The 23,423-nt window shown below is 36.5% G+C and overlaps 2 protein-coding genes across 4 annotated transcripts; one reads left to right on the forward strand and one right to left on the reverse strand.

Annotated features, from left to right (window-relative positions):
* Nucleotides 1-1,258: 1,258 nt before the first annotated feature.
* On the forward strand, nt 1,259-21,069 carry lpin1a (lipin 1a). 3 transcript variants are annotated; one of them, XM_042742472.1, is made up of 22 exons: nt 1,259-1,414; nt 7,122-7,322; nt 7,926-8,021; nt 10,854-11,155; nt 12,535-12,624; nt 13,302-13,400; nt 14,441-14,570; nt 14,656-14,926; nt 15,028-15,121; nt 15,211-15,392; nt 15,791-15,884; nt 16,010-16,079; nt 16,860-16,937; nt 17,052-17,144; nt 17,314-17,375; nt 18,552-18,690; nt 18,776-18,924; nt 19,019-19,105; nt 19,190-19,342; nt 19,427-19,541; nt 19,621-19,724; nt 20,063-21,069. In XM_042742472.1, the coding sequence occupies exons 1-22, from the start codon at nt 1,346-1,348 to the stop codon at nt 20,220-20,222; spliced, it is 2,838 nt and encodes a 945-aa protein (XP_042598406.1). In that variant the 5' UTR covers nt 1,259-1,345; the 3' UTR covers nt 20,223-21,069. The 3 variants fall into 3 exon arrangements, with proteins under 3 accessions (XP_042598406.1, XP_042598407.1, XP_042598408.1); XM_042742474.1 differs by lacking the exon at nt 1,259-1,414 and adding an exon at nt 5,006-5,394; XM_042742473.1 differs by lacking the exon at nt 16,860-16,937 and having other exon boundaries at nt 1,260-1,414.
* Nucleotides 20,835-23,382, reverse strand: pfn4 (profilin family member 4). The gene is made up of 4 exons (XM_019120392.2): nt 22,989-23,382; nt 22,724-22,858; nt 22,328-22,433; nt 20,835-22,248 (listed from the first exon to the last, which is right to left on the reverse strand). Exons 1-4 carry the CDS (start codon nt 23,100-23,102, stop codon nt 22,220-22,222), a joined length of 384 nt encoding a protein of 127 aa, XP_018975937.1. The 5' UTR covers nt 23,103-23,382; the 3' UTR covers nt 20,835-22,219.
* Nucleotides 23,383-23,423: the final 41 nt, after the last annotated feature.

Consider the following 23,423-nt stretch of genomic DNA (forward strand, 5'->3'; position numbering starts at 1 on the left):
CTCAAAATGTTTACAGCAACAACACGAGGTTTCATGTTTCTGTGGATCCTAGAGTTACGACTATCCACAAACATGACTGCAGCTTGCAGTTAAATTCATTGATGTCACCCGTAGGCCTACATATCTTTCAATCATAAATCATTTGGAAATGAATCCATGGTTGGTTACTGAGTACACTCATTCTTTGAGCTGAGCTTAACTGAAATATTACCCATCATACTTGTATTATGGTATATGGGATGAGGTATTTAACATTAAATACTTTTCACTTTTACCACTTTTCTTTTTCACCCATGTGTTACACAATTTAATCACTATCTCTAGATACACAATTTACTAAGAGCACACACAGAGTCACTATCATCTGTATGAATGTTTATGTCATCTTCTCTGAAGCAAGTGGAAAGGATGACTTGTGTTGCAAGTGTACATTCTGGCTGTCTCTGGTGGGGTAAGGGTCAGTCATCAACATCATAACCCGCCCCTCCTGAAATGACATGTGACATGATCTGACGGGTCCCTGGAACTGTAACATGCACCGCTTAAAAATAACCTTTTTATTATAAGGCTCATAGTTGTTGCAGCCTAACTGTAACTTAATGTCTTTTTTTAATAACTTTAACTTTTTTTAATCCATCATAATTATATATTTAATCTTTAAAAAAATTAGAAAACATATCAACTTTAACCAATTCAATATTTGTTTGTTGTATGAAAATAATTTACTTACACTTAATTTACTTACACTTGCACAAACTACAACAATTTTGTCCCTAATAATTATATTTCTTCAAATGTTAGTGTGAAGTGTTAGTGTGAACAGTGAAGATCATGCTTCAATCACACCAGCCAAATCCAAATCTACAACAGGCACGAGGTAGCACAAAATCACAGTTCTGATATTCAGATTAACATGATTTCAAGTGTAGTAATGTTACAATTCAATAAACGAAAAGTTAATACTGAGTAACGGAGGTTTTAAATAATAAACGCTTCCAAACCAAGTTAAAGCAGAAATCAACTGTCGCTTGACTCAGAGCAACACAGAATAGTTGCACTGTTACGTGAATGAATCAGTGTTTAGAACGAATTGTTTTAATGAACGATTTAATGAATCCCCTCTCTCAGAGCAGCCTGACCGCTTGAGGCTCTTCATGCCAGGCCACTCAAGTTTCACCTGTGGACACCATTCCAAGAACACACTTGGTAAAATTAGTATATGAAAACACCTTCAAGCCCAGTATATAGCTCACTGCTCAGTTGTTAACACAAGCATTGCATAAAGACTATAGTCTCAGCTTTGCAGTAAAGGCTTATTTCATATACGCGAGTGGATAATGGAATCATGATAGCAGAGGATCAAGTGGAAGTATACAATGAGAGATTCAGCCCAAATGAGACGAGCTGGACATGGGTAACACACCATGATTTGTCAGTTTAATATTCAGTATGATGGACTAAAACACTGAAAAATGTCTGTCTGGGATAGATATTATAGAAACATTATTTAATTGGTTTCATAGCTTTTCGGATAGCTTTAGTGTTTCATTGCATATTCTAAGTATTTTTGTGCTGATTGTGGCATGAATGATTGTTCTGAAATAGTTATTTTCAAATAAGGTTCGCATTTCAGGAACGAATTATTAGCATGTTATAACAAAAGTGTATATACTACGCATGGATTTGAGAGACATTTCTAGGATTTTATATGATTTGCATATTTGTATATTATGATGTTTATTAATTAGTCTGTAAATTAGAAGGAGCTTTTGGCACCTGCACATCAAATGTCTGTTAGGCTCAACTGGGGGACGGTCCATCGGCAGCCTGTTATGTGACTTAGAACCAAAGAGCATTGAGTGCGTCACTTTGTCAGATTACACAGGCATTTCCAAATAGACTGTCCATGTTTGCATTCAACCTCTGAGCAAATTTAATCTTCAAAGTGATTGGACGTCTGTACAATGTTATCATTAAACCAGAGTATTTTTAATAAAAGGTGACATAAGACTTTTAATTAAAGGTCAGGCAATGTCTGGAGAAGTCATATGTGTTCAGCAGGAGTCAGTGAAGGTCAGGAGCTGTATGTTGTTGTATAATCACTGCCGTGGTGAATCCATTAATGGTTGTGATTTATGATTCATGAATGACAGATTTTTAAGAGCCCTCGTTTCGGTTTCATTACAGTGCAAATAAATACAAATACAAGCTACACTTTTATGTTTTCTGAAGAAAATACTAATGTTGATCACCTGCAGCTTTAATTATGCTAGGTTGCATTGTTTGCTGTTCAACTGAACTGTGTATACCCACTTTTGCAGTTAAATATGGCCAGTCCTACGTCAAGGCTGAAATAACTGATATAAAGCTACCACTGCAGCCTGAGCGAGAGTCTGCTTGTGCTGAGACCAGGGAAACTGTTTTGCTGTTTGTTGAGAACAGGGTCTTTAGCTTGATTGACTATAAACAGACATCAGCATGATATTCCAGCCAAGCCTGTTCTTCGGTTTCTACTTTTGCAATCTGTGTGGTGTGGTTCAGAAAAGACAAGAGGGTGCAAATATAGTCTGATATCTCCACTCATATTCTTTCATTGTGTTCCTGTTCTTAAGTTCAGTGGTTCTCAACCAAGGAATTATAAAAACAAACAAATAAATAAAGTTTTAAAAATAGGCTAAAAACTACAAATGTCACTTCTTTACCTTTTGAAGACCCAAGGTCTCCACACCTTCTTCCTCATATATCCAGGAAAACCTATATATATGAGGTAGCCTGCCTCATATATTCTAATAGTGATTTGAAGAAAAAAAAACAAACAAACAAACAAACAAAAAAAAAACCTTGGGGCATTTAAATTGTTGTGGGGCCTTAAAGCGAAAAGTATTATTTTGTAGTATTATCAGTATAATTAATTTATTAATTATTATGTATTATCAGTATTATTTAATTTAATTAGGGCTGCTAATATAAAGTGTTTAGAGTCTTTAATTGTTAAAAATATGTGACAAAAATCAAAAAGTTTTTTTTAAAAATATATTTAAAAAATACAAATTTATAAATAAAATTATAAATAAAAATGTCTTCAATCATCCTGTCTATTTATTGATTTGGTAGTCTTGTAAAAAATCTTAATTTTGGGTCTTTTTTCAGCAAATAATGATAAATGTAATTAATTAATTAATCATCATACCATTTTGATTTCATTTGATTTTTTTTTAAATCAGGTTACAGTCGTAATTCCTTATTATTATTAAAGTGTTTGTGCATGTTCATACAGTCTGCGGTACATTGTCATACAGTATGTAATGCTCTCAAACATACTTTTTTCACCACTTGTTTACAACCCAATCCATCATACTAACTGAGCAGGATCTTGTTTTACTGCCTATGGTACATGCTGTACTGCCCTGGGATGTCAGGAATACAATGAAGTGATGCAGAAAAACAGGCCCCAATTCACTGAAGAGTCTCAGTGTCAATCTTCCCTCCCACAATAGTAATGTCAGCAGTTTAGTCAACACATGACCCCACATGCCTTGTGTCATAGACCCCTCTGGCTCTGATTGGTGGAGACGGTCCAACCCAGGTGACTCCCCCTCCTCCACGTGATCGCGTTCACTGGGTTTCTTGGGAATTTATTTTCAAATTTTCACAAACCATACAGGCAGGCTTCAGGGTAGATAAGACAATAATTAAGCTAAATATAGCGAATATTTTATCTATTTATGTAAAAAGTGTTTTTATAGTATGACTGACAAGAGACAGCAAAACTAATCAAGATACAGTATGAAATGTTAATATTAGTTAACATTAATGTGTTTATTAGCACAAAGCATTGGTAGTCTCCTCCACCCCTCAGACCCCAGACTCTCTAATCACATTCTCTGTTTCCTAAAATCTCCACCAGTGTATCTGGAATGTACTCTAGTGGTCTGGTGTATCCTGTGGAGAAATCAACAGATCATGATGAAATAGATCGAGTGCATGCTGAGAGTACACTGTGCAATCGGATAGCTGGTCAGTTCTTGCTTTAACATGACCAAATTCTCTTAGGTTGTTTATTGCCTGAATAGCACTTCAGAGAAACACACACTCATGCATATACACGTACCTTTGTTTTCTTCAGTCACCCTTTTCAGAGAAAGCCAGCAGTTCCAGAAGTTTAAACATACACACACACATTGTCCTCTGAACCACTCAAACAAACACAAGGTCTGAAATTCCTCTCAAAGGACACCTGGGTTACCACAGTATATTGCACTACAATAACTGCTATGTCAGAATGAGAAGAATGTATGATTTTAGTGGCATGTACAGCATCTAAACCAACATCCACACTATTTCTTAACATATATATATATGTTAGTCTGATACACTTGCTGTAAATCTGTGCAGTTTTTATTTTTTTCCCCATATGCAATTATGAACAAGCTGTATGAGCCATAATATACATGCAATCAAAAACCTTTCAATTTTGACAGCTTGTAATGGTGGTGGAATAATAATCAGTAAACCACCACTCAAGCACCCACATATCTCTCCTATGATTACAGCCACAGACAGACGCTCATGCTTTTGTAAACAGTCCAATGCCAATTCAGCTGCTGCTGCTTTCCTGCCACGTGAGCAAAATTGTGCGTGTAAAATCCATTAAACGCGTGCATTAAATGTAATGCATGCTCAGCATATTTCACCACCGCAATTCCATATTCAGCAACCAATTATAATTAAATACAAATTAGGCAGATAAATATGGATTTCAGTCGATGCACTGACATTTAAAAATTGGCTATTTAAAACGCAACCACAACAGTAAACAAAAATAGTCTCGAATAAACCTTAATTGCGTAAAAAAAAAACCGTTTAAAACTGAATGTTAAAGAGGCTTAAAATAACTATAATGCCTTGTAGTGTACAAGTAATGTTGACGCTTGTTTGCGGTGTCGAATACCCAACGCTAGCGTTCTTGTCGCGTTGCGTCGCATCAACAAAGTGTTTGATTGGTCCACTGTGTGGCGACGTCATGACTCCAACCCCAGCCTTGAAAGACGCGTCGCGCGGATACAGTAGGCAGCTTCATTCAATTTCATTGACTGTAAATGGAAGCTTATTTTTTTGTTTTTCGCGTTGCGTTGCTAGCAATGTAGATGGGTGCAAAGGGTTAACTGTGATGTCAGCTGCAGAGGCAGGGACTGCTACTCACTGCAAACAGTTTCCACCCTGCATTAAATACAATACCAACACAGTCCGTCAGTGAACAGACCGTGTGTCAAACGGTAGAGACAAAATACATGAGCGACGAGCAGCGAACATCTGTCGGATTCAGCCGCGTCCGACGATCTACTAAGTACTTTTGAATGGCTGTGACATCCTAACGTCTCTGCCGTATCCCACGTATGTATTACAGGGAATTTCATCCCTCCCTGGCCTCTCATTTCCATCCTGTTTATAATCATTTGCAAACGTAAATACATGCACTTGTTTAGGTTAACAATGTGAAGGGCTGCTGTTTTTATAGCGCAGCGGATTGTTTACATTTATTGGGTCTGTGACTGTAATGATCCATCGTGTATCGTGTATATATATATATATATATATATATATGCATATATATATATCTATATTATTATATATGCCTTATTATTCCTTTTTTCCTTTTTAATGACCTTAGCAGTGACCTCCTTGTCTGGATGATATTCTGTTGTAATTAGTTGAAATGAGTCTTAAAGTGTTTGTGATTATAGGCTATTATGCAGTAGTTATCCTGCAGCTCTAGAGTCAAATTAAGCATTATAGATGCACTGTACATTTGGATGCTTGCACTATTATTGGCACCAGTATCTAACAGAGGAAACAATTAGAGACATGTTAGTCCTATGTGACTATGTGCATTTGTGTAAATCTGCAGGATAAGTCTGTTGTTTATGAACAATGAAGATTTACTTGAAGGTTTTTACACAATCCTGAGGTTGATTCTAGGGGCGAATTATTTGGGCTAATAAGATCGTCAGGTTTTTACTAAAAAGCCAGACAAAACATTAAAAGAAAACCTAAAAATAAAAACTAATATTAAAAATCTAAATTCCAGGCAAAGTCTGTAATTAATATACAGAATATATATTTTTGGCTTGAAATGTTTGACCACAGACAGCCTCAATCTGTCCGTTTAGGGTCATTTGTACAGAGCTAACTATAAATGCTTAATTCTGTTAATTCAGAAAATTGGCACCTGATAAACAAATGCAAATCCAGCCAGAAATCTAATTCTAAATAAATCCTTTTAGTCACCATGAACAGCTGGAAAGGTCATTGGGCAAGTCATTAAATTAATTGTTCAAAAAGTGTGGGAACTCTTCATGCATACAAAATGATTTTTCTTCCTTTCCTTCCCATTAATGCCAACTTGCTCTGCCTTGTCGGATATACGCAAGCCCTAGCTTGCATATTGTAATAGTGCACACTATTTTTTATTTTTTTTTAAACTGCAGACACTTGTAATTAGCTAATTACCTTAAACATTACATGCTGTGCACTACAGAGAGGCAGTAGTTTTCTGGGTTGGTAGAGCATGCCAGAACCAGGCATTATTAAACCCTTGGCAATGCTTGAGGAACAACACATATAATCCTTTTTTGAGCAATGTCATTGTATCTACTGCTTGCAGTCTCAAGGGGTTCTATGATATTTTACCTTTCACCTAAATTGCCAAAGAGATCTGGGCTTGAGTTGAGCAAGACAGCATGTTTTTATTAGACCTAGTTTGCTCTACAGGTTTTTTAGGTCGAGGCTGCAAAATTTTGCACAATCCTAGAGAACTGTTTATTATAGAAATGTTGAATGATATCATACTCACTAAACACACACAGATGGCTCATCAAAATCACATTTGCCTTTACACACTTGCCTCTGCACTTTCACACAAACAGTTATTAACTGTAGTGCTGAAGTTCATAGAGAATTATATAGCTTGGTTTAATGATAAAAAGATCAAGTACTTGTTTATTAATAGAAAATAGTTTGTTACATGTAAAAGAGCAACACGGAACATAATAACTGGAATATAATAAAACAATAAGGGACATTTTTAGGATTATTTCATGTTTGCCTTCTCTCTATTTCAGAGTCAGACCATGAACTACGTGGGCCAGCTAGCCGGTCAGGTTTTTGTGCAGGTGAAGGAGCTGTACAGAGGCCTTAACCCCGCCACCCTGTCCGGCTGTATTGATGTAATTGTGGTGCGTCAGCCCGACGGCACTCTGCAGTGCTCGCCTTTCCATGTCCGTTTCGGCAAGATGGGAGTGCTGCGCTCTCGGGAGAAAGTGGTAAGCACTAACACAGACATGCTTTAGGGTGGCAGCATATGAGATTTTCCATATTTTTGCAGCTTACCATTTCACTGATTCATCTTGTGTGTTAAAGGGTTTTTTCACCCCCCAAAAATAATATTCTTTCATTATTTACTTTTGAGGTCTTGTGTCACACAAGCATATTCGAGCTTCTGCAAGAACCAATGAGTGTGTTTACATGCACGTTCTTTAACCATTTATGCTTGTGGCAAAGATCACTCTTAATTGTAATGCAGAAACATTAATTTTCTGTAAAATAATTTTCTACTGCTTTGAAACAACATGTATCGTGAAAAGCGCTATACAAATCAATGTGAACTGAATTGAACTATGGGTTTGGAACCATATAAAGGTTAGTAAATGATTCAGAATTTTCATTTTTATTCTGTCCAATGTCCAGAATGTCTGGAGACATATCAGGTCAAATGGACATAAATATGGACATAAATATACTCTTTGTAGTTGTTGTTTGAAGATGAGATACAATTAGCATTGTCATTGGCCTTGTGTTGCACATGGCTTACTGTTGTAAATTGCCTTTATTATAGTGACAGCATTCCATGTTCCCTTTCTCCTCAGGTTGACATTGAGATAAATGGGGAGCCGGTCAGCTTACACATGAAACTAGGTGAAAATGGAGAGGCATTCTTTGTCAAAGAAACAGAAAGTGATGAGGTGAGTACCGGCGTCCTGTACCAAACAATAAATCCTGTAGCACTGCTTTTACTGCAGCCAAGAGTCACTGTGCACTGAGAAATGTAACACGATGTATGCAAGTCTCATCCTGAGTATACCATAGCTTGAAATCTGAACTTGTTTACTGGAAACAATCCAGCTGCATGCATTCTTGTACCAAAGCTTGAACACTTTGCTCTAGAACAGACTCTTTCAGCCAAGGGCACTGTTGTTCTGTCTAAAACGGCACCATCTTCATGCTTCCCAAGCTTGGAATTTAAAGGGCAAAGTAATGTACCAGAGAAAAGCCCTGAATACTGTCCGACTGCTGAGACAAGAAAAGCTCTGTCCGTGTATGTCGGTTATCCTCCTGGCTTAGTCTTTCAAACTTCCTCATTACTTTATGACCACAGATGGTTTCTTGCTCATCACAGGCACAAATGCCTGCGATGAATATCTGCTGAGGTACACTGCACTTGGTAATTGCTAGAATGGTTGCCCTGGTTAGCACTCATGTGGAACATTCTGGCTCTAGAAGGATTGTGACAACGGCACAAAAAAGAGAGATGTACTTTTCTTGTGATCCCTCAACCTTTGCCTTGTGTTACTTAAACAATGCGCTCTTTGCAGTTTTGCATAGACCTGTGTAGCAATATTATGTGCTCGCGAAATTGTGTTATTCTTTATACCATCAGTCTATTTGTCTGAACCGGTTTAGATGTTTGTGCTTCATTTGACTAAATATAACCAGTAGCAAGCAGAGAGCTATCACTGGATTGCATTTACAAGAAATATGAAATTGCTACACTCTTGAATACCGTCATTTATGTTAATATGATATTCTGTTATAAATACAAGTGTGACAGTTCTAGAGAAGGACATTCAATACATTGGATGCTCTGGTCTAGCATTTTAGGAGATGATCTTCTACTGATGTAATGGCACTTAGTTTTAGTTTTTATATTTATTTAGTTTTATACTTGGTTTTATATTCATATAGTGAATGTTCTACAGCTACTACAATGAACTACCACCACAATGTTTAATACTCTTTTTTATTTATTAGCAATAAACATTAAATTAAATCAAAGTTAAATAAAATAAAAATGCAAATGTAATAAACTTAAATTATTAAAACCCTTTATTTGATTAATTAGAAATGGACATTAAATATAACACATCTACATAAAAAACACAAATGTTTTAAAATTAAATGTATTATTATTATGTAAATGTATTTGATTTATTAGCATACCAATGAACAGTAAATCACCAAAATAAAAATTAAAAATGAAAAAGCTAATATTCAAGCTATATTATTTTCATGCATATATCTTATAAAAAAAAAAGCCATGGGAAACCAAAGTGCACTGCATTCACATAATGTGCCAGTTACTGCTAAGTCTAAGATTCGTGTGTTTTATTTGTTTGTTTCATTTTTTGGGCCATTTTATGCCATTATTTGTTGCCTTTATTATCAATGACAGTGGAGAAAGAATGTGTTCTAAACAGGTATGATATACATACTTCATATCCTTGTAATGCTGTGTGATGGTATTGCATTAACATGGTGTGTAGCATTTTTTTTTAGCAGTTTTAAAATAGCAGTTTTAATACAGAAGAGGCTTTTCCACTGACGTTGTTGCCAGTACAACATTGTTGTCAGTACAAGAGATTAAAGCTCCTGAAAGGGATTTTTTTTGTAATACCATACACAAAATGTCATATATTACTTAAATAGGTATCCTGAGAAATCACATTTTTCTCTGTGGCAGGCTGGCAGCCGAAGACTTTGTAAAGGTTAGAAAAGAATCTGTTAGCCATTCAGACTTCGATTTGACCCTCTGCCAACCTCAACCAATGGCATTAGTTTGGGATGCAACTAATTAACTAACTTTAGCCTGTCCTCCTCTAATGAAAGTGAAAGTGCTCAAGAACTCTGGTCTCCTGTATTAAGTGACGTGACATTCAGCCAAGTATGGTGACCCATACTCAGAATTAGTGCTCTGCATTTAACCCATCCGAAGTGCCACACACACAGAGCAGTGAACACACACACACACACTGTGAACTACCCGGAGCCGGTCACGTGGGCAGCCATTTTATGCTGCGGCGCCCGTTTGGGGGTTCGATGCCTGCACCTAAGTCGTGGTATTGAGGTGGAGAGAGAACTGTACATGCACTCCCCCCACCCACAATTCCTGCCGGCCCGGGACTCGAACTCACAACCCTTCGTTTGGGAATCCGACTCTCTAACCATTAGGCCACTACTCCAACTCAAGACACAAACCACATATTAGTTGTTGTGATGGTTCCTGCTGTTGACTATAGTCAGTGTATATGTTGTGGTGATGATGTTTAGCAGAGCTAGAGATAATAATGGTCTGTCTGTTTGAATGGAAGTGATAAATGACGTATGAGCTGGTTGTCTGGTTCTCAAGGGCAATTGAGTGACATAAACAGCTGAACATTATACTATCATATATTAATGGTCAGCCATGCACTTATGTATCATGAAACCATGACTTAGAGACAGTTCAGAGCTGTGCACGTGCATGAGTTTGTTTGTAATTAAAGATGCAGTGATCTATCACAAGGCATTAGGGTCACAGTGTTGTGCTTCTGGGATTTAAGCGGACACAGTCAAACCAAATCTATGGCTACAGTCTACATTTGTGGATATATGAGTGAATGGTCATGTTTGCAGATATACAGTGTTTTTACAAATAGACCTAGATGTTTTTCTCTGAAGATTGAATTTTTTTTTTAAATGCAAACACTCCCTCAAGCATGCATTTCATACATTTAGTTCTATTATTACTCTTCCTACAGGAGATGGTGCCGTCCCACTTGGCTACATCGCCCATAATTTCAGAGGGCTCTGCCCTAATGCAGGCCCAAGTTGGAAAAGGCACGTCCCGTCTGTCTGACTCTGGAAACGAAACCTCCATTCAAACCCTGGGATCCATGCAGGCCCCTTGTGACAGTTCAATAATGAAGAAGCGAAGGAAGAGAAGGAGAAAATCCCAAGTAGACAGCATGAAGCGAGAGGACAACGGAGACTTTTCAGAAGACGAAGACATGTTTCCCATTGATATGAGTTCTGATGATGATACAGAGACTACAGGAAGCAGGTCAGAACAAACCGAAGATATGAAGAAAGGTCTGATAAATATTATTCCACATGACTTTCATGTCATTCTAAACCTGTAAGAGTTTTTTTAGAACACAAAAAGCAGAAATTTTGAACCATATCCATGCCATTCTTTTCCATACCAGGGGTTGCCAAACATCAAAAAAGAAAAAAGAAAAATAAACTACAGAAGTAGATTTAGCACATTGCAAATGGATTTGAGACATGTAATATAATTAATGTATAATTTTCATTTTTTGTGCTTTTTTGAATGTATGTGAGAACTTAAATGAGTTTTGAGTGCTGAGATGAATGGTGTTTTTTGAAGTATGACAGCCCTGGGGCACCATTCACTTTCATTGTATGTGGGTAAATGGGGATAGTGGTCTTGCCAAGATCTCACACGGAATCTAAATCCCACTTTTCTGCAAGTCCAACTTGTCAGGAGCTGTGAAGCTTATCTTATTTAGAGCATAGAGAGCATGCAACATTTAGGACAGAACAGATGGTTCTGATAATGCAGAGAGATCCTCCTTCTCTTAACCCTTTTGAAAACACTGCAAATTGTGTGATTGCAGTGGCATAATTTTTTGCTGCAAGTTTGCTGGAATGAATCCAGTTGCAGTGGTATTGTGATGTGGGCTGTGTCTGTTTGTTCACTCCTCGAATAAGCTCTGCAATGGAGAGAGAGGGGCTAAGTGGAGAAAAAGAGGTCGCCAGTCCCTCCGCCAGTATTGCTGAAGTAAACAAGTGGCTCAAACAGCCCCTGCAATGTTTTTCCACGAAATTCATGAAACCATGCCAATTCTGGCTCCAGCTCGAGGGGAGTCAGGAGTGAAATGTTGGGCAATCTAGCATTACCTCCACATATCGAAGAAAATAAATTATTTACAATATAAACCAGTTTAACGACATAAACATCCTTTCCCTTCTTTCACTCCCAGTGGACAACAAGTTATGTATTTTATCTGTTCAATCTGGATAAGCAAGTTAAAAGGTCAAACTTTTAGTGCACTACATGCTTTGCATTACCAAGAATCTGTTTCCCAGGTACCAGTAATACATTTAAAAAGTGACGGTAAAGGCCACTGACAAAACACTGTTCACAAGGCCAAAAAGAGTCAGCTGGGAATGAATCTTAACTCGAGAATGTGTTGCTCGGCTAAGTGGCAGTTTGAATCCAGCTCTTTAGAAACCCCACAGTGCTCTCTGTCTTCCTAGAAGAATGCGCCTGTTGATGGCAAGCACTGCAGATTATCCCTGGCTATATCTGTACGCATAAAGTAAAAATGTACTTTAAATGTATACAGTGTCTTACTCTTACCTTTTGCAGGTATATATACTTACGTATATGTTTGCTTATACTGTACGTGTTTTCAGAGCCATGTCACATGAACTATTTGCTGAGCAGGTGAAAGGAACTAGCAGCACATACACACAGTATGAAAGGAACTGGACTGCTGTTCAAAGGTATGCCTCTTAAGACTCCCTACTTTCAGCCACTTAGTCAAGTCTCAGTCAATTATGAAAAACAAAGTCACAATTGCAAGATATAAAGTTGCAAAGCTGCAATAAAGAGAATGAACACCCCATGTATATAATACATAGCAAAAGAGACAACAATGTACCACGATTAATAGTTATTGTTTGCATTTAAAAATAAATAAATAAATAAAACAGAAGTGTATTTGTGCCTGTCAGTTGAATGAAATAATCTAAACAAAACTGCTGTTTTCAGTGAAAAGACAGTAAGAGATGTCTGTGAAGTGAAAAAAAAACCCTGTGAAATCCAAAACCGTGTATGTCTGCATCATATTTTATTTCATTACAAGTAAAATAAATATTCAGGCCAACAGGAATGTTTCTCACAACAGTAAATCCCAGTATATGCTGTATTGCTGACTGTAACCGAGACCGGACTGAAGGCTTTATCAATATATATCGATCATCATCAGCAAACTGTTCCCATAGCTACAGTATGATGATTAAAATTATATATCATAATACACACAATACATGCCGATACATTCGGATGTGTTTATTTTACAACAGACTATTATGCTTATACTGTATATTATTTATTATTGTATATATGATATTCAAAATAATAGACATTTGAAAATAAATCTTTGTTTTCCGACCCACAGCAAAGGGTTGGAGAAGATCTGCTCCTTACCCATTCACACCAATTCAGAATTGTCCATTTCCTGCCCTCAACAAACAGCCATGTTTCAGTCCACACCCAGGTAACCACTGCTGCCTCTATAGAATGTAATTCATTTTGAAACAAAGCCATAACTTGTGGGTCAATATCACTGTAGGGTGCATTTTGGTGTCCTGTACATAAATAACTCATCTGCCATGATAACATAAAAATGACTATGAAAGGGTGTGTTATTATATAAGGCTAAGTTTTTATATTCATAACAAAAGCAATACATTGCTCTTTAGATACATTTTCTAGATTTTTTTTTTTTTCAGTTTTGTGTAAGAGGATGCGTGTTATTTTGCTATGTCTCATGCATTTGTTATTTGCTATTGTCAAATCATAGAATAAAAAAAAAAAAATTATCCTATTAATATTTTGTTAAATAAGAGATTACTCAATTTGATTATATTGATCCTTTGGTAATACAAACTATATTTTTATTAATAAAAAAGGAGAGTTTGTCCATGTCCCCTGAATGGTTGTCCACCCTTTCATATTGGGGAATCCGCCCCTTTAAGAAAAGGCCATCCCCTTTAGTGACATCAGGACAACAGATTTTTTGACTCTTCAGTGGCAGGAATTTCAACGGTGAAATGTCCACCCTGTCAGTCACTTAGACTTGATAAGAGTTTTTTTAATATAATTTAATTTTAGTTTAATATTGCAATGAAAATGTATTTAACAGTAATATATGGCAGGGTGGACATATCTTATGGTTAAAAAATCTGTGGGAGCTCAGCTAATATGTTTTTATAGTACTTAAGTGTATACTATTTATGATATGACATAAAGCGAATGGGAAATTAAAACCAAACTTTTTGAGCATTTTGAGTATGTGATACATGTGATATTATCTCTCTATGGTGATATTGACCCTTGTATTAAAAAGCCTTACATTTCTCTAGTGTATTCTCCAATTTAAAGATTTTTCCTGTTTGTCAAGCATAGAATTCAGTTTTGCGGGACAAGGAATTAAAAGTTGAAGGCATTGTTCCTAGCTTATTTCACAACAGCTGTATAAATTCAGATCTACAGTTAATCCAAATGTCTCTCAATGTCTTTCATTCTTCCCTACAGCAGCCCAAATGGCTCCTTGCCATCTACACCCAAGAGTGACTCCGAATTGCTGGCCAGTCAGAGGAGCGAAGGAAAACCGGACAACCCTGAGATGCTTTGGACATGGGGAGAGCTGCCTCATGCTGCCAAGGTACAATAATCACTAGACATGCCACATAACAACAACAAATTAACAAATGTGCAGTGGCTAAGTCTACATCTTTCTCTTTCCACAGCCCATGTCGGAGCCCATGGTGGTGACCCCAAGATCAATCCCACCGTCTGAAAGCACACACTTCAGAGCCATCTCTGGGGATGGGATGGTGGAGTCTCACGGCAGTGATGTGTATGTGGCTGATCTTAGGGTTGAAGAGGTAAGATCTGCTGCTGCTGTAGATGTGGAGGCCATCAGTGCAGCCGCCCATCTTATCACAGACCCAGAAGAGGGGCGGCACAGTCCTGGAGCTCATGCCATTAGCAAGACAGACTCTCCATCCAAGAGAAAAGGTAGAGAGCATTAAGGCTCTAAAAATGACTTTTTATGACAAAGTTACAAAGCAAAACATATTTGGCTAAAGCATATAATGCCACACTACATCAATTCCTAGACAAAAGGAGCCGGCACCTGGGATCAGATGGAGTATATCTGGATGACATCACAGAGTTGGAGCCTGAGGTGGCAGCCTTGTACTTTCCAAAGAGGTACATTTTCACTTGTTCATTTATGATCCTGGTGTGTTGTAAGGATTTTAAATGATTTTTAATTGTCAAAATGATTTTGTGCTGTTCAGTGATGGAGCAACTTCTGTGAGGGGTGGGGCAGATTCGAGAAGTGCCAGTCAGTCCCCTCAGTCAGTAGGCAGCAGTGGAATGGACAGTGGGGTGGACAGCTTTTCTGACCAGTTAGGAGACTTGCATCATATTGCCATCTCTCTATGTGGAGGACTGACAGAAAACAGAGAGATCACTAGAGGTGAAAGGACAAATTGTGATGTACCTGTAAACTACTAGTAAAAACTATGGGGTTGGTAATATTTTTTAAAAGAAAGAAGCTCATTTGTTTGATAAAAAAATACAATTGTTAAATATAGTTGCAATTAATTTAATTGATTTATATTTTAAAATATTTTAAAAAGTAATTTGATGTAAAATGTCATTACTGTCACCTTTGAACAATTTTTGTCAACTTTAAACTTGGTGAATTACTTTTGCATTAAACCTTACTGACCCCAAACCTTTCAATGGTAGTGTAAAATAATGTCTTTTCAGTGGCTGTTCAGTTATTCTGTAGGCTCTGTATTAATATCCTGTTTTTTCTAGATTTCATTAGCTAGGGAAGTAAATAGAGTTTTTACAATCTTTCATTCACAGAGGAATTTGAGGAACGAGCAATATCTTATCAGGAGTTTGCAGATAATCCATCTATCATTGATGATCCCAACCTGGTCATAAAGATTGGCACTAAGTATGTCACACATCCTGCCATTATAATGTCATTCATCAAAATGTTGTCAAAATACTCCTAAACTTACAATTAAGTATTTTATTAAATTTGTCAGTTATTTCACACATTTTGTTCTCTCCACAAAGGTATTATAATTGGACCACAGCCGCTCCTATCGTACTAGCCATGCAGGTTTTCCAGAAGCCCTTGCCAATGGTAAGGACTGCATAAACAACACACACATATATAAAGGACAATGTGACCTTATAGTAGTTTAAGTAAAGCTTGTTAATATCAAAGTCAAACATTGATTGCCCAGTGATGTACATGTACTATATGTAGGTGACTTAACTTTATTTCTGCAAACATAATAAGAAAGCACAATTCATTTTTATTTATTAAAAAAAAAACTAATAATATACAATTAAAAATGACTTGAATTATAATTCATACTAATTCTAAGTTAAATGATTTCATTCAAAGATATTTACAATTAAACTAATAACTTAATTACTTGTTGAGGGTTGGATTAATGTGCCCCCTGCAGGTGGATTACAGTACAACAAAGAAAATGTTTATTTGAAAACATTGTCCGTCATATACAGAAAAAAAGAAGAAAAAAATACTGTACTCCACTGGATGTCTCACTTTTGAATATTTGTAATCATTTGGACACCTTTGCTTATTAAGGTTTTTATTTAAAAGTCAGCACTGCCTCAGTATTAACCAAATGAATAGCGCAGTTTAAATAGGTAAATGATGAAATACATCACAGTGGTAGAAAATACAGTTTTGTTTCTGTATTGTTTGTCTTCTCAAGTGTTCTACAAGTGTTTCATGGCTTTTTAAAGTCCTTGTGTATACTACACCCCGGCTCTCATGGCACTCCAGGGCATTTAAATTTGTCTCTTCCCTCCTCCCTGTTTTTCCTCTTTTTTTTTTTTTTTTTTTAATTGATCTCCCCTCATCCCATCCCATTGTGTGCCATTGCGCTAATATTCCTGCCTGAGTTATGTCTACTCTGCTCTTGGTTTCTTCACTTACTGTTTTCCTAGCGTGTTCGGCTCTAGCCCTGTACGTCTTTGTGAATTTGTGTTGATTTATTAGCTGCATGTTTGTTCAGTCACAGTCATCCTGTCATTTAGTTTTTGAGTTTTGAGTATCAGGGGCTCTGTGCGTTTGCTCCAGGCCACAGTGGAGAACATCATGAAGGAGAAGATGCCCAAGAAAGGAGGACGCTGGTGGTTTTCATGGCGGGGCAGAAACAACAGCTCCAAATCGGTATATTTGCATTATTACATATAGGAAATAATTGTGAATTGAATTAGGGGGTGAAACAATACCAGATTTATCACAAGACTTTTTGACTTGGCAGGTTTGCAAATATTATATATGCAAAAAAACAAAAAAAAAACATGCAAATTTGTTACTATCATTCCTACTGCAACAGGAATCAGCATCTGACCAGATTGAAGGTGGAGAGGATTCTACAAGAACAGCATCTGTGAGCAGGTACCTAAAGTTTCATATTTAGAAAAACACAACATTGTTCTGGCTAATAGATTAAAGGGTCATAATTTGCATTTTATTAGCATATTTCAGCTGAAATACAGTTGTATAAAAAAACACCAAATACTAGAGTAGAAACAGAAGAATTGCTTCCACATTCCTCTACGCCTATTTTTCCGCTTAGCAAAATAGTCTGTTCGTAAGCACCACCAAGTCGTAAGTATGTGTAACAGCAGCAGCTCTGGACATGTGACCATAAGCGCAAATCTTATTGGTTTGTCAGTTTTATACACAGTGCAGTGGAAAATTTTTTTTTGCCTCTCCATGAGTTGCATTGACAGCATGCAAATCAGTCTGTACAGACACATTAATAGCCATTCATTTAAATTATAATGTTGATCGCATCAAATATTTGCATTGAACATTCATATCAGTCTTTAGTCAAGGTCTCTTGCATCCAAAAGTTGTAATTAAGCTAACACTAACATATTACACCATCTCTCAGGTCTTTAGAACTAAATAGACCAGTTACTAACAGCTTGTTCCAGCCCAAACTGTATTTTGGTGTTAAAATAGTACTGTCAGGGTTTACTAAAAACATGCAGTAAAGAAATAGTGCTGAAAAGGCATGGACAAAGTTATTTTTGTGCCCAACCTTATTAAATATGCATTTGTAGGAGTTTCCCTTTCAGATGCAAAATTTATGGGAGAAGAGTATGCAAATGAATCACACAACGCAATTTAATAACATTTTTGCTTGTCAAATTACTGGTATTTGCGCCATTGTTTAACACCTCCCAAAAAAAGCATGTCGTAAAGCAGGCGGTAATTTGCACTGCTCTTGGTAGATTGCGCTGGTCATTATGGAAATGAACTGGCTGCATCTGTGTTCTTTAATGTGTGCATTGTCAGTAAATCACCTGCAGAAATTTCCCCTCCCATCGGCACTTTTATGGAATTGTGCTATGAAAATTGCTAATTTGCCCTGTTTAGTAAATCTGGCCTTAAACAGAAATACAGTTTTTAGCACTGTACCTTTAAGACTTCTATAGACAGTAACTACAAAATCCGGTTTTAGAATAGGAACTAAATTCTAGAATATGAGCTCAAACAAAACATATTTTAGAGAATGTAGATTATTTATAGAGTATAGAGTCTGACTGGTGGCATTTTTCATAGATTAAAGGATGAATCATCATCCAGTGAAGAGGACAGTGGAGGTACTAAACAGAATCCTGTGAGCAATCAGCCCGAAGTTCTCCACTGCACTGGAGGCCACTGCTACAGGAAGACACTTCGTTTGTCCTCAGAACAGCTAGTAAGCATCTCATTTTCCATAAAGCCTGTAAATTCAGTCACAGAATAGGTTATGGAAACCCACGCTACAAGCATATTCCTCACAGGCCAGTCTGCACTTAAAAGATGGCCCCAATGATGTGGTCTTCAGCGTCACCACCCAGTATCAGGGCACCTGCCGCTGTGAAGGCACCATTTATCTGTGGAACTGGGATGACAAGATAGTGATTTCAGATATCGATGGCACCATCACAAGGTGAGACTACTCAAGGCAACTTTCTGTGGCAATGTAATGGGTTTGTCAGATGTAAAAAATGAAGGTACAGTCTAAATAGCATAATTTCCTTTAGGTCTGACACCCTGGGACACATTTTACCCACACTGGGTAAAGACTGGACACATCAGGGCATTGCCCGACTCTACCACAAAGTCAGCCAGTGAGCCCCACACCATACATGCGAACAAAAAGATTTTTGGCCCATTTTAAAATGTCTTATATATCTAATTATATTGTCTAACAGGAATGGCTACAAGTTTATGTACTGTTCAGCTCGGGCAATTGGCATGGCTGATATGACCCGGGGTTACCTCCACTGGGTTAATGAAAGAGGCACCATGCTACCCATGGGACCTGTGCTGCTTAGTCCCAGTAGTCTGTTCTCTGCGTTACACAGGTTGTAACACACACAAAACCTGTACAGGCTTTAAAAAATTGAGAGAATGCCATATTACATTTAACTGATGTCTTTTCATTTCAGGGAGGTCATTGAGAAGAAGCCAGAAAAGTTTAAAATTGAATGTCTGAACGACATTAAAAACCTGTTCTATCCAAGCACAGAACCCTTCTATGCTGCTTTTGGAAACAGAGAAACAGTAAGTGCTAGTAGCACGAACTGCTAACATTACCTTCATCTGATATATGCAAATTTCTAAGGAATGTTCTTCTCTCCAGGATGTTTATTCATATAAAGAGGTTGGAGTGCCTTTGAACAGAATATTCACTGTGAATCCTAAGGGAGAGCTCATCCAAGAACATGCAAAGACCAACATATCATCGTAAGTGATGTCTGTTTTCACACTGTAAAAGAAAGAAAAATATATTTTGCAATAAAACTAACCCTGTTTTGTTTGTTTGTTTGCAACATCATTTAGATGATAATTATCTAATTTTACCATTTGTCATTTAAATGCATTCAGACATTTGTATACTTTTGATTGTTTTAATCATTTCCATGATCCAAAATTAAAAGAAAAATAAATTTTTAGCATTAAAAAGGCCTGTTTTAAAATTATATATTCATCAGAATCTAATAGTAGATAATTTAGTAGTGTCTGATAGTTTGAAATTTGTCAGTCTGACAGTAAATTCATCTGTATATTCTTGTGTGTTTTAGTTATGGACGTCTATGTGAGGTCGTGGATCATGTCTTCCCTCTTCTGATAAGAGGGAACACCACCGACTTCCCCTGTTCAGACACCTTCAGCCAGTTCACCTTCTGGAGAGAGCAGTTACCAGAGGTAGACAAGCAGGATCAACATGCCGAGAGCAGCTGAAAGGACATACAGTTCTGTAAAAAGATAGCATCCTCTACAAACTCAGCTCTGACGTTGCACTGCCACAGGTATTCCTCTACGCACAAGCAACTTAGCACTTTCCAGACCGCATGCCACTCTCTGCCTGGTCCTTCATTATTTGACATTTTTATAAACATTTATCACTTCTGTGTGTGCTAATATTTTGTTTTACTGGAAATAATCTGGTAGAATATTACACAGCTCATATTAGGGAATTTGTTTATTGTTTATTGATGAGGTTACAGTTATTTTAAAGTCCCAAAAGCGTTATTCATTACCAACAAGACAATTGCATTATGCTATAAAAAAAATGTCTATTGGCTTTGTCCAATGATGTAAAGATGTATGAGGGAACACAGTTATTTTAGTACATAGTATAAAAAGTTTTTGAGCATTTGTTATAAAACATGCTGGGAGAAATTTAAAAGTTTAATCAAATTAAAAAAATAAAAAACTATAATAAATAAACTCAGATGTAGGTATAAAGCCAGCTTTAGTATATCTCAGGTGACACAGAATTCACACAAGGTAGTCTTTTGAAACTTAAAGTGACCTTTCATAATAAAAAAATATTAACTGTCAGTCTTCATGTTTTTTTTAACATCTAAATTATTTTACTACTTCATTTCCTTAACAACAAAACAACAAACGCAAGTGGATCAATCTTAATTGTGCATCCTGGACACCTTTTTACCACATACACACTTTACATTTTGCCAAATGCTTATTATTATGTGATAACTTTGCATTCCTTATCATTTGTGTGTATTTTATGTAAAGTTCATAACTCTGACCAGCAAATATGAATCATGCAGAAAAACAGAAACTAAACAAAAGCAAACAACAATGCAAAGAACACTCAGGTCATGAAGTATTTCCTACCTACCTGTATTAATTCCTTCATATTAATGTCATATAATTTTCATAAAATATAAATAAACACACACCTGAGAATTTATTAGGTTTTTTTGCTTATTTCAATCATTAAGAATATAAAATATCCTGATTCATGGTGCATACTATTAAGTTAATTTTATTTTATTTTTTAACCAATCTTTATATTCTACCAACACCAAGACCTTTACCCAAATGCGTGTATTGTCTCTATCTTATTAAAGGATGAAATGGACTGTGTATTATGAAAGTATACTGAAATATGTCTCTAGTAAATGAATAAGGTTTTTGTGTGATATGTAAATGGACAAGCTCTTGCTTATTCTTAAGTCTGTGGTTTTACATGGTTATCAAGGAGCACATTAAATAAGCACTGATGTGATGCATGGATGATGAATGGGCTTTAGGGATTGATTTGACAGATCTGTGTATTTTAACGTATACCGTGTTATTGATCTGCGATGAAAAAACAGAGTATATACTAAAAGATGTGTGCAACATGAAAATGCAAATTGTACTGATCTCTAATTGGTTGACTGCTACAAACTTCAACACTGTGAATGATCAGGTCAAACATTATAGATTGTTTCTGCTCTTTCTGTCTTACAACACTTAACATCTTCAGTTCATTAAGATTTCTTATTCTAAACAAAAAAGATGCATAATATAAGACTGTGGAACATGTTCTCTGTTTATATGAATGGTAACACTAATAACATTCAGTTGCAATAGCTTTTGTTCTGTTTGCAGTCTCTATGGAGTTTTATATTCTTTCTGTGAAAGATCTTGTTGCCTAAGTTGTGGCAGTTGAGTTTGTGTCTCATTATGTTTAGTGTTGAGATGTAAAACTACAGTTGTGTGTATATTTTAAGATGCTAAATCTCAATGTATAAATTAAAATACCAATACATCAATCCAAAAACATTCTTTTTATGTTTCTTGTTTATCTGTACCATACTGAAACAACCTACCTTGGCGTTACTGTAACTAAGCAGATTGAGTACAGTCCATAGTTTCAAATCAATAGTGTTAAAATCACACTGAACAGATTCTTCACCTCTTAGGGTCTTATATGACGAGCTTCAGATTCCCTTTTCACGCAGATACTCGGCTAAAATACAAACATTATTATCAAATAGTTGAGCAGAAAAGCTTATTTTGAAAAACACTTGGCTAAAACTTTAGCCCACCTAGTTTCTCAACTGCTTCCACACAGATACTTGGATACATGCTCTGTGAATATGTGGCAACAATCACATACAGCGCAGTTCTCACCAATATCAGACCATGTCCTTCCTAAACAAAAACAGTAAAGAAAAAATCAGTGAATGGTATGATGACATGATGAAATATTGATGTTTACATTTGCAACTTTTATTATGAGTCAGTGACGTGATGCCCTTTTTTTTTTTTTTGCATCTCGTTATTAAAAATATCCAGTTTATACTGACGCCCAGTTTATACAGATGCGTTATTTATTACGTGGCTTAACGTTAACGTTACATTGACTGGGTTTACTTGTTGGAAATGCGTATTTTTGAGCAGGTCTTGATTAAAGATTAGAGTATATTTAGTGTTTTACCTACACATTTAGTGTATATGGAGTGTTTGTCAGCACGCACACAGCTGTAGTGTTTGCTCCTGAAGGCGAGTCCTCTCTGCCTCGTTACATTCACTTGCTTGAATGCGTCTAGAAACGTCTGTGTTTGTTCTGGACAGACCTGTTTTAAGATATTAAACTGATTCACCTTAAATGGACCTGTCTGTTGTATATTATATTACAAATATTATCGATAAAACCTTAAATGAAACATGTTTGTCTGCTGGAATGCAGAGTTGCAGTAAACTTACTGTAAAGTTGGACGCTGCCGTTACGTCGCCAGTTTTCGCCACAAATATCGCTGCGGACTCTACATGTTTTGTGTCAATGAGACAGCCTAATAATAACTTTGGAAATGGGTTCATATTTAGATGTAACTCATTACCTCAGAAAGTACTCGAAACGTTTATTACATATGTAACGTTAGTGCATTCACAACAACAAAGCTGCTGAACGCTGTCGCCCTTAACAACCGCCTGACTCGTGAATATTAACAGAGCCCTAATTAATATTCATGAGTACTGGCGTATGACGGTATATAAACTTGTCCTCTTACAATTAATAAAACATTTCATTTGTAGTGAAGACAATCACCAAGTATACTTTACAGTATTTTAATTTTATTTGCATCTGAAACCTGATTTTGTTGCATATTTGTGCTTAAGAGGAATTCAATATCAGACTGT

This window comes from Cyprinus carpio, chromosome B17 (genome assembly GCF_018340385.1).
Source record: "Cyprinus carpio isolate SPL01 chromosome B17, ASM1834038v1, whole genome shotgun sequence".
In the NCBI taxonomy this organism is placed as follows: domain Eukaryota; kingdom Metazoa; phylum Chordata; class Actinopteri; order Cypriniformes; family Cyprinidae; genus Cyprinus; species Cyprinus carpio.

What these genes read in the sequence shown, in the direction of transcription:
- pfn4 (XM_019120392.2), bottom strand. Translation starts at nt 23,102, where the DNA reads ATGAACCCATTTCCAAAGTTATTATTAGGCTGTCTCATTGACACAAAA. An exon ending in CGGCAGCGTCCAACTTTACA is followed by an intron (nt 22,859 to 22,988) that starts GTAAGTTTACTG and finishes ATCTTAAAACAG; the next exon opens with GTCTGTCCAGAACAAACACA. An exon ending in ACTCCATATACACTAAATGT is followed by an intron (nt 22,434 to 22,723) that starts GTAGGTAAAACA and finishes GTTTTTGTTTAG; the next exon opens with GAAGGACATGGTCTGATATT.
- lpin1a (XM_042742472.1), top strand. Translation starts at nt 1,346, where the DNA reads ATGATAGCAGAGGATCAAGTGGAAGTATACAATGAGAGATTCAGCCCA. An exon ending in TGCGCTCTCGGGAGAAAGTG is followed by an intron (nt 7,323 to 7,925) that starts GTAAGCACTAAC and finishes CTTTCTCCTCAG; the next exon opens with GTTGACATTGAGATAAATGG. An exon ending in CTCTACCACAAAGTCAGCCA is followed by an intron (nt 19,106 to 19,189) that starts GTGAGCCCCACA and finishes ATTGTCTAACAG; the next exon opens with GAATGGCTACAAGTTTATGT.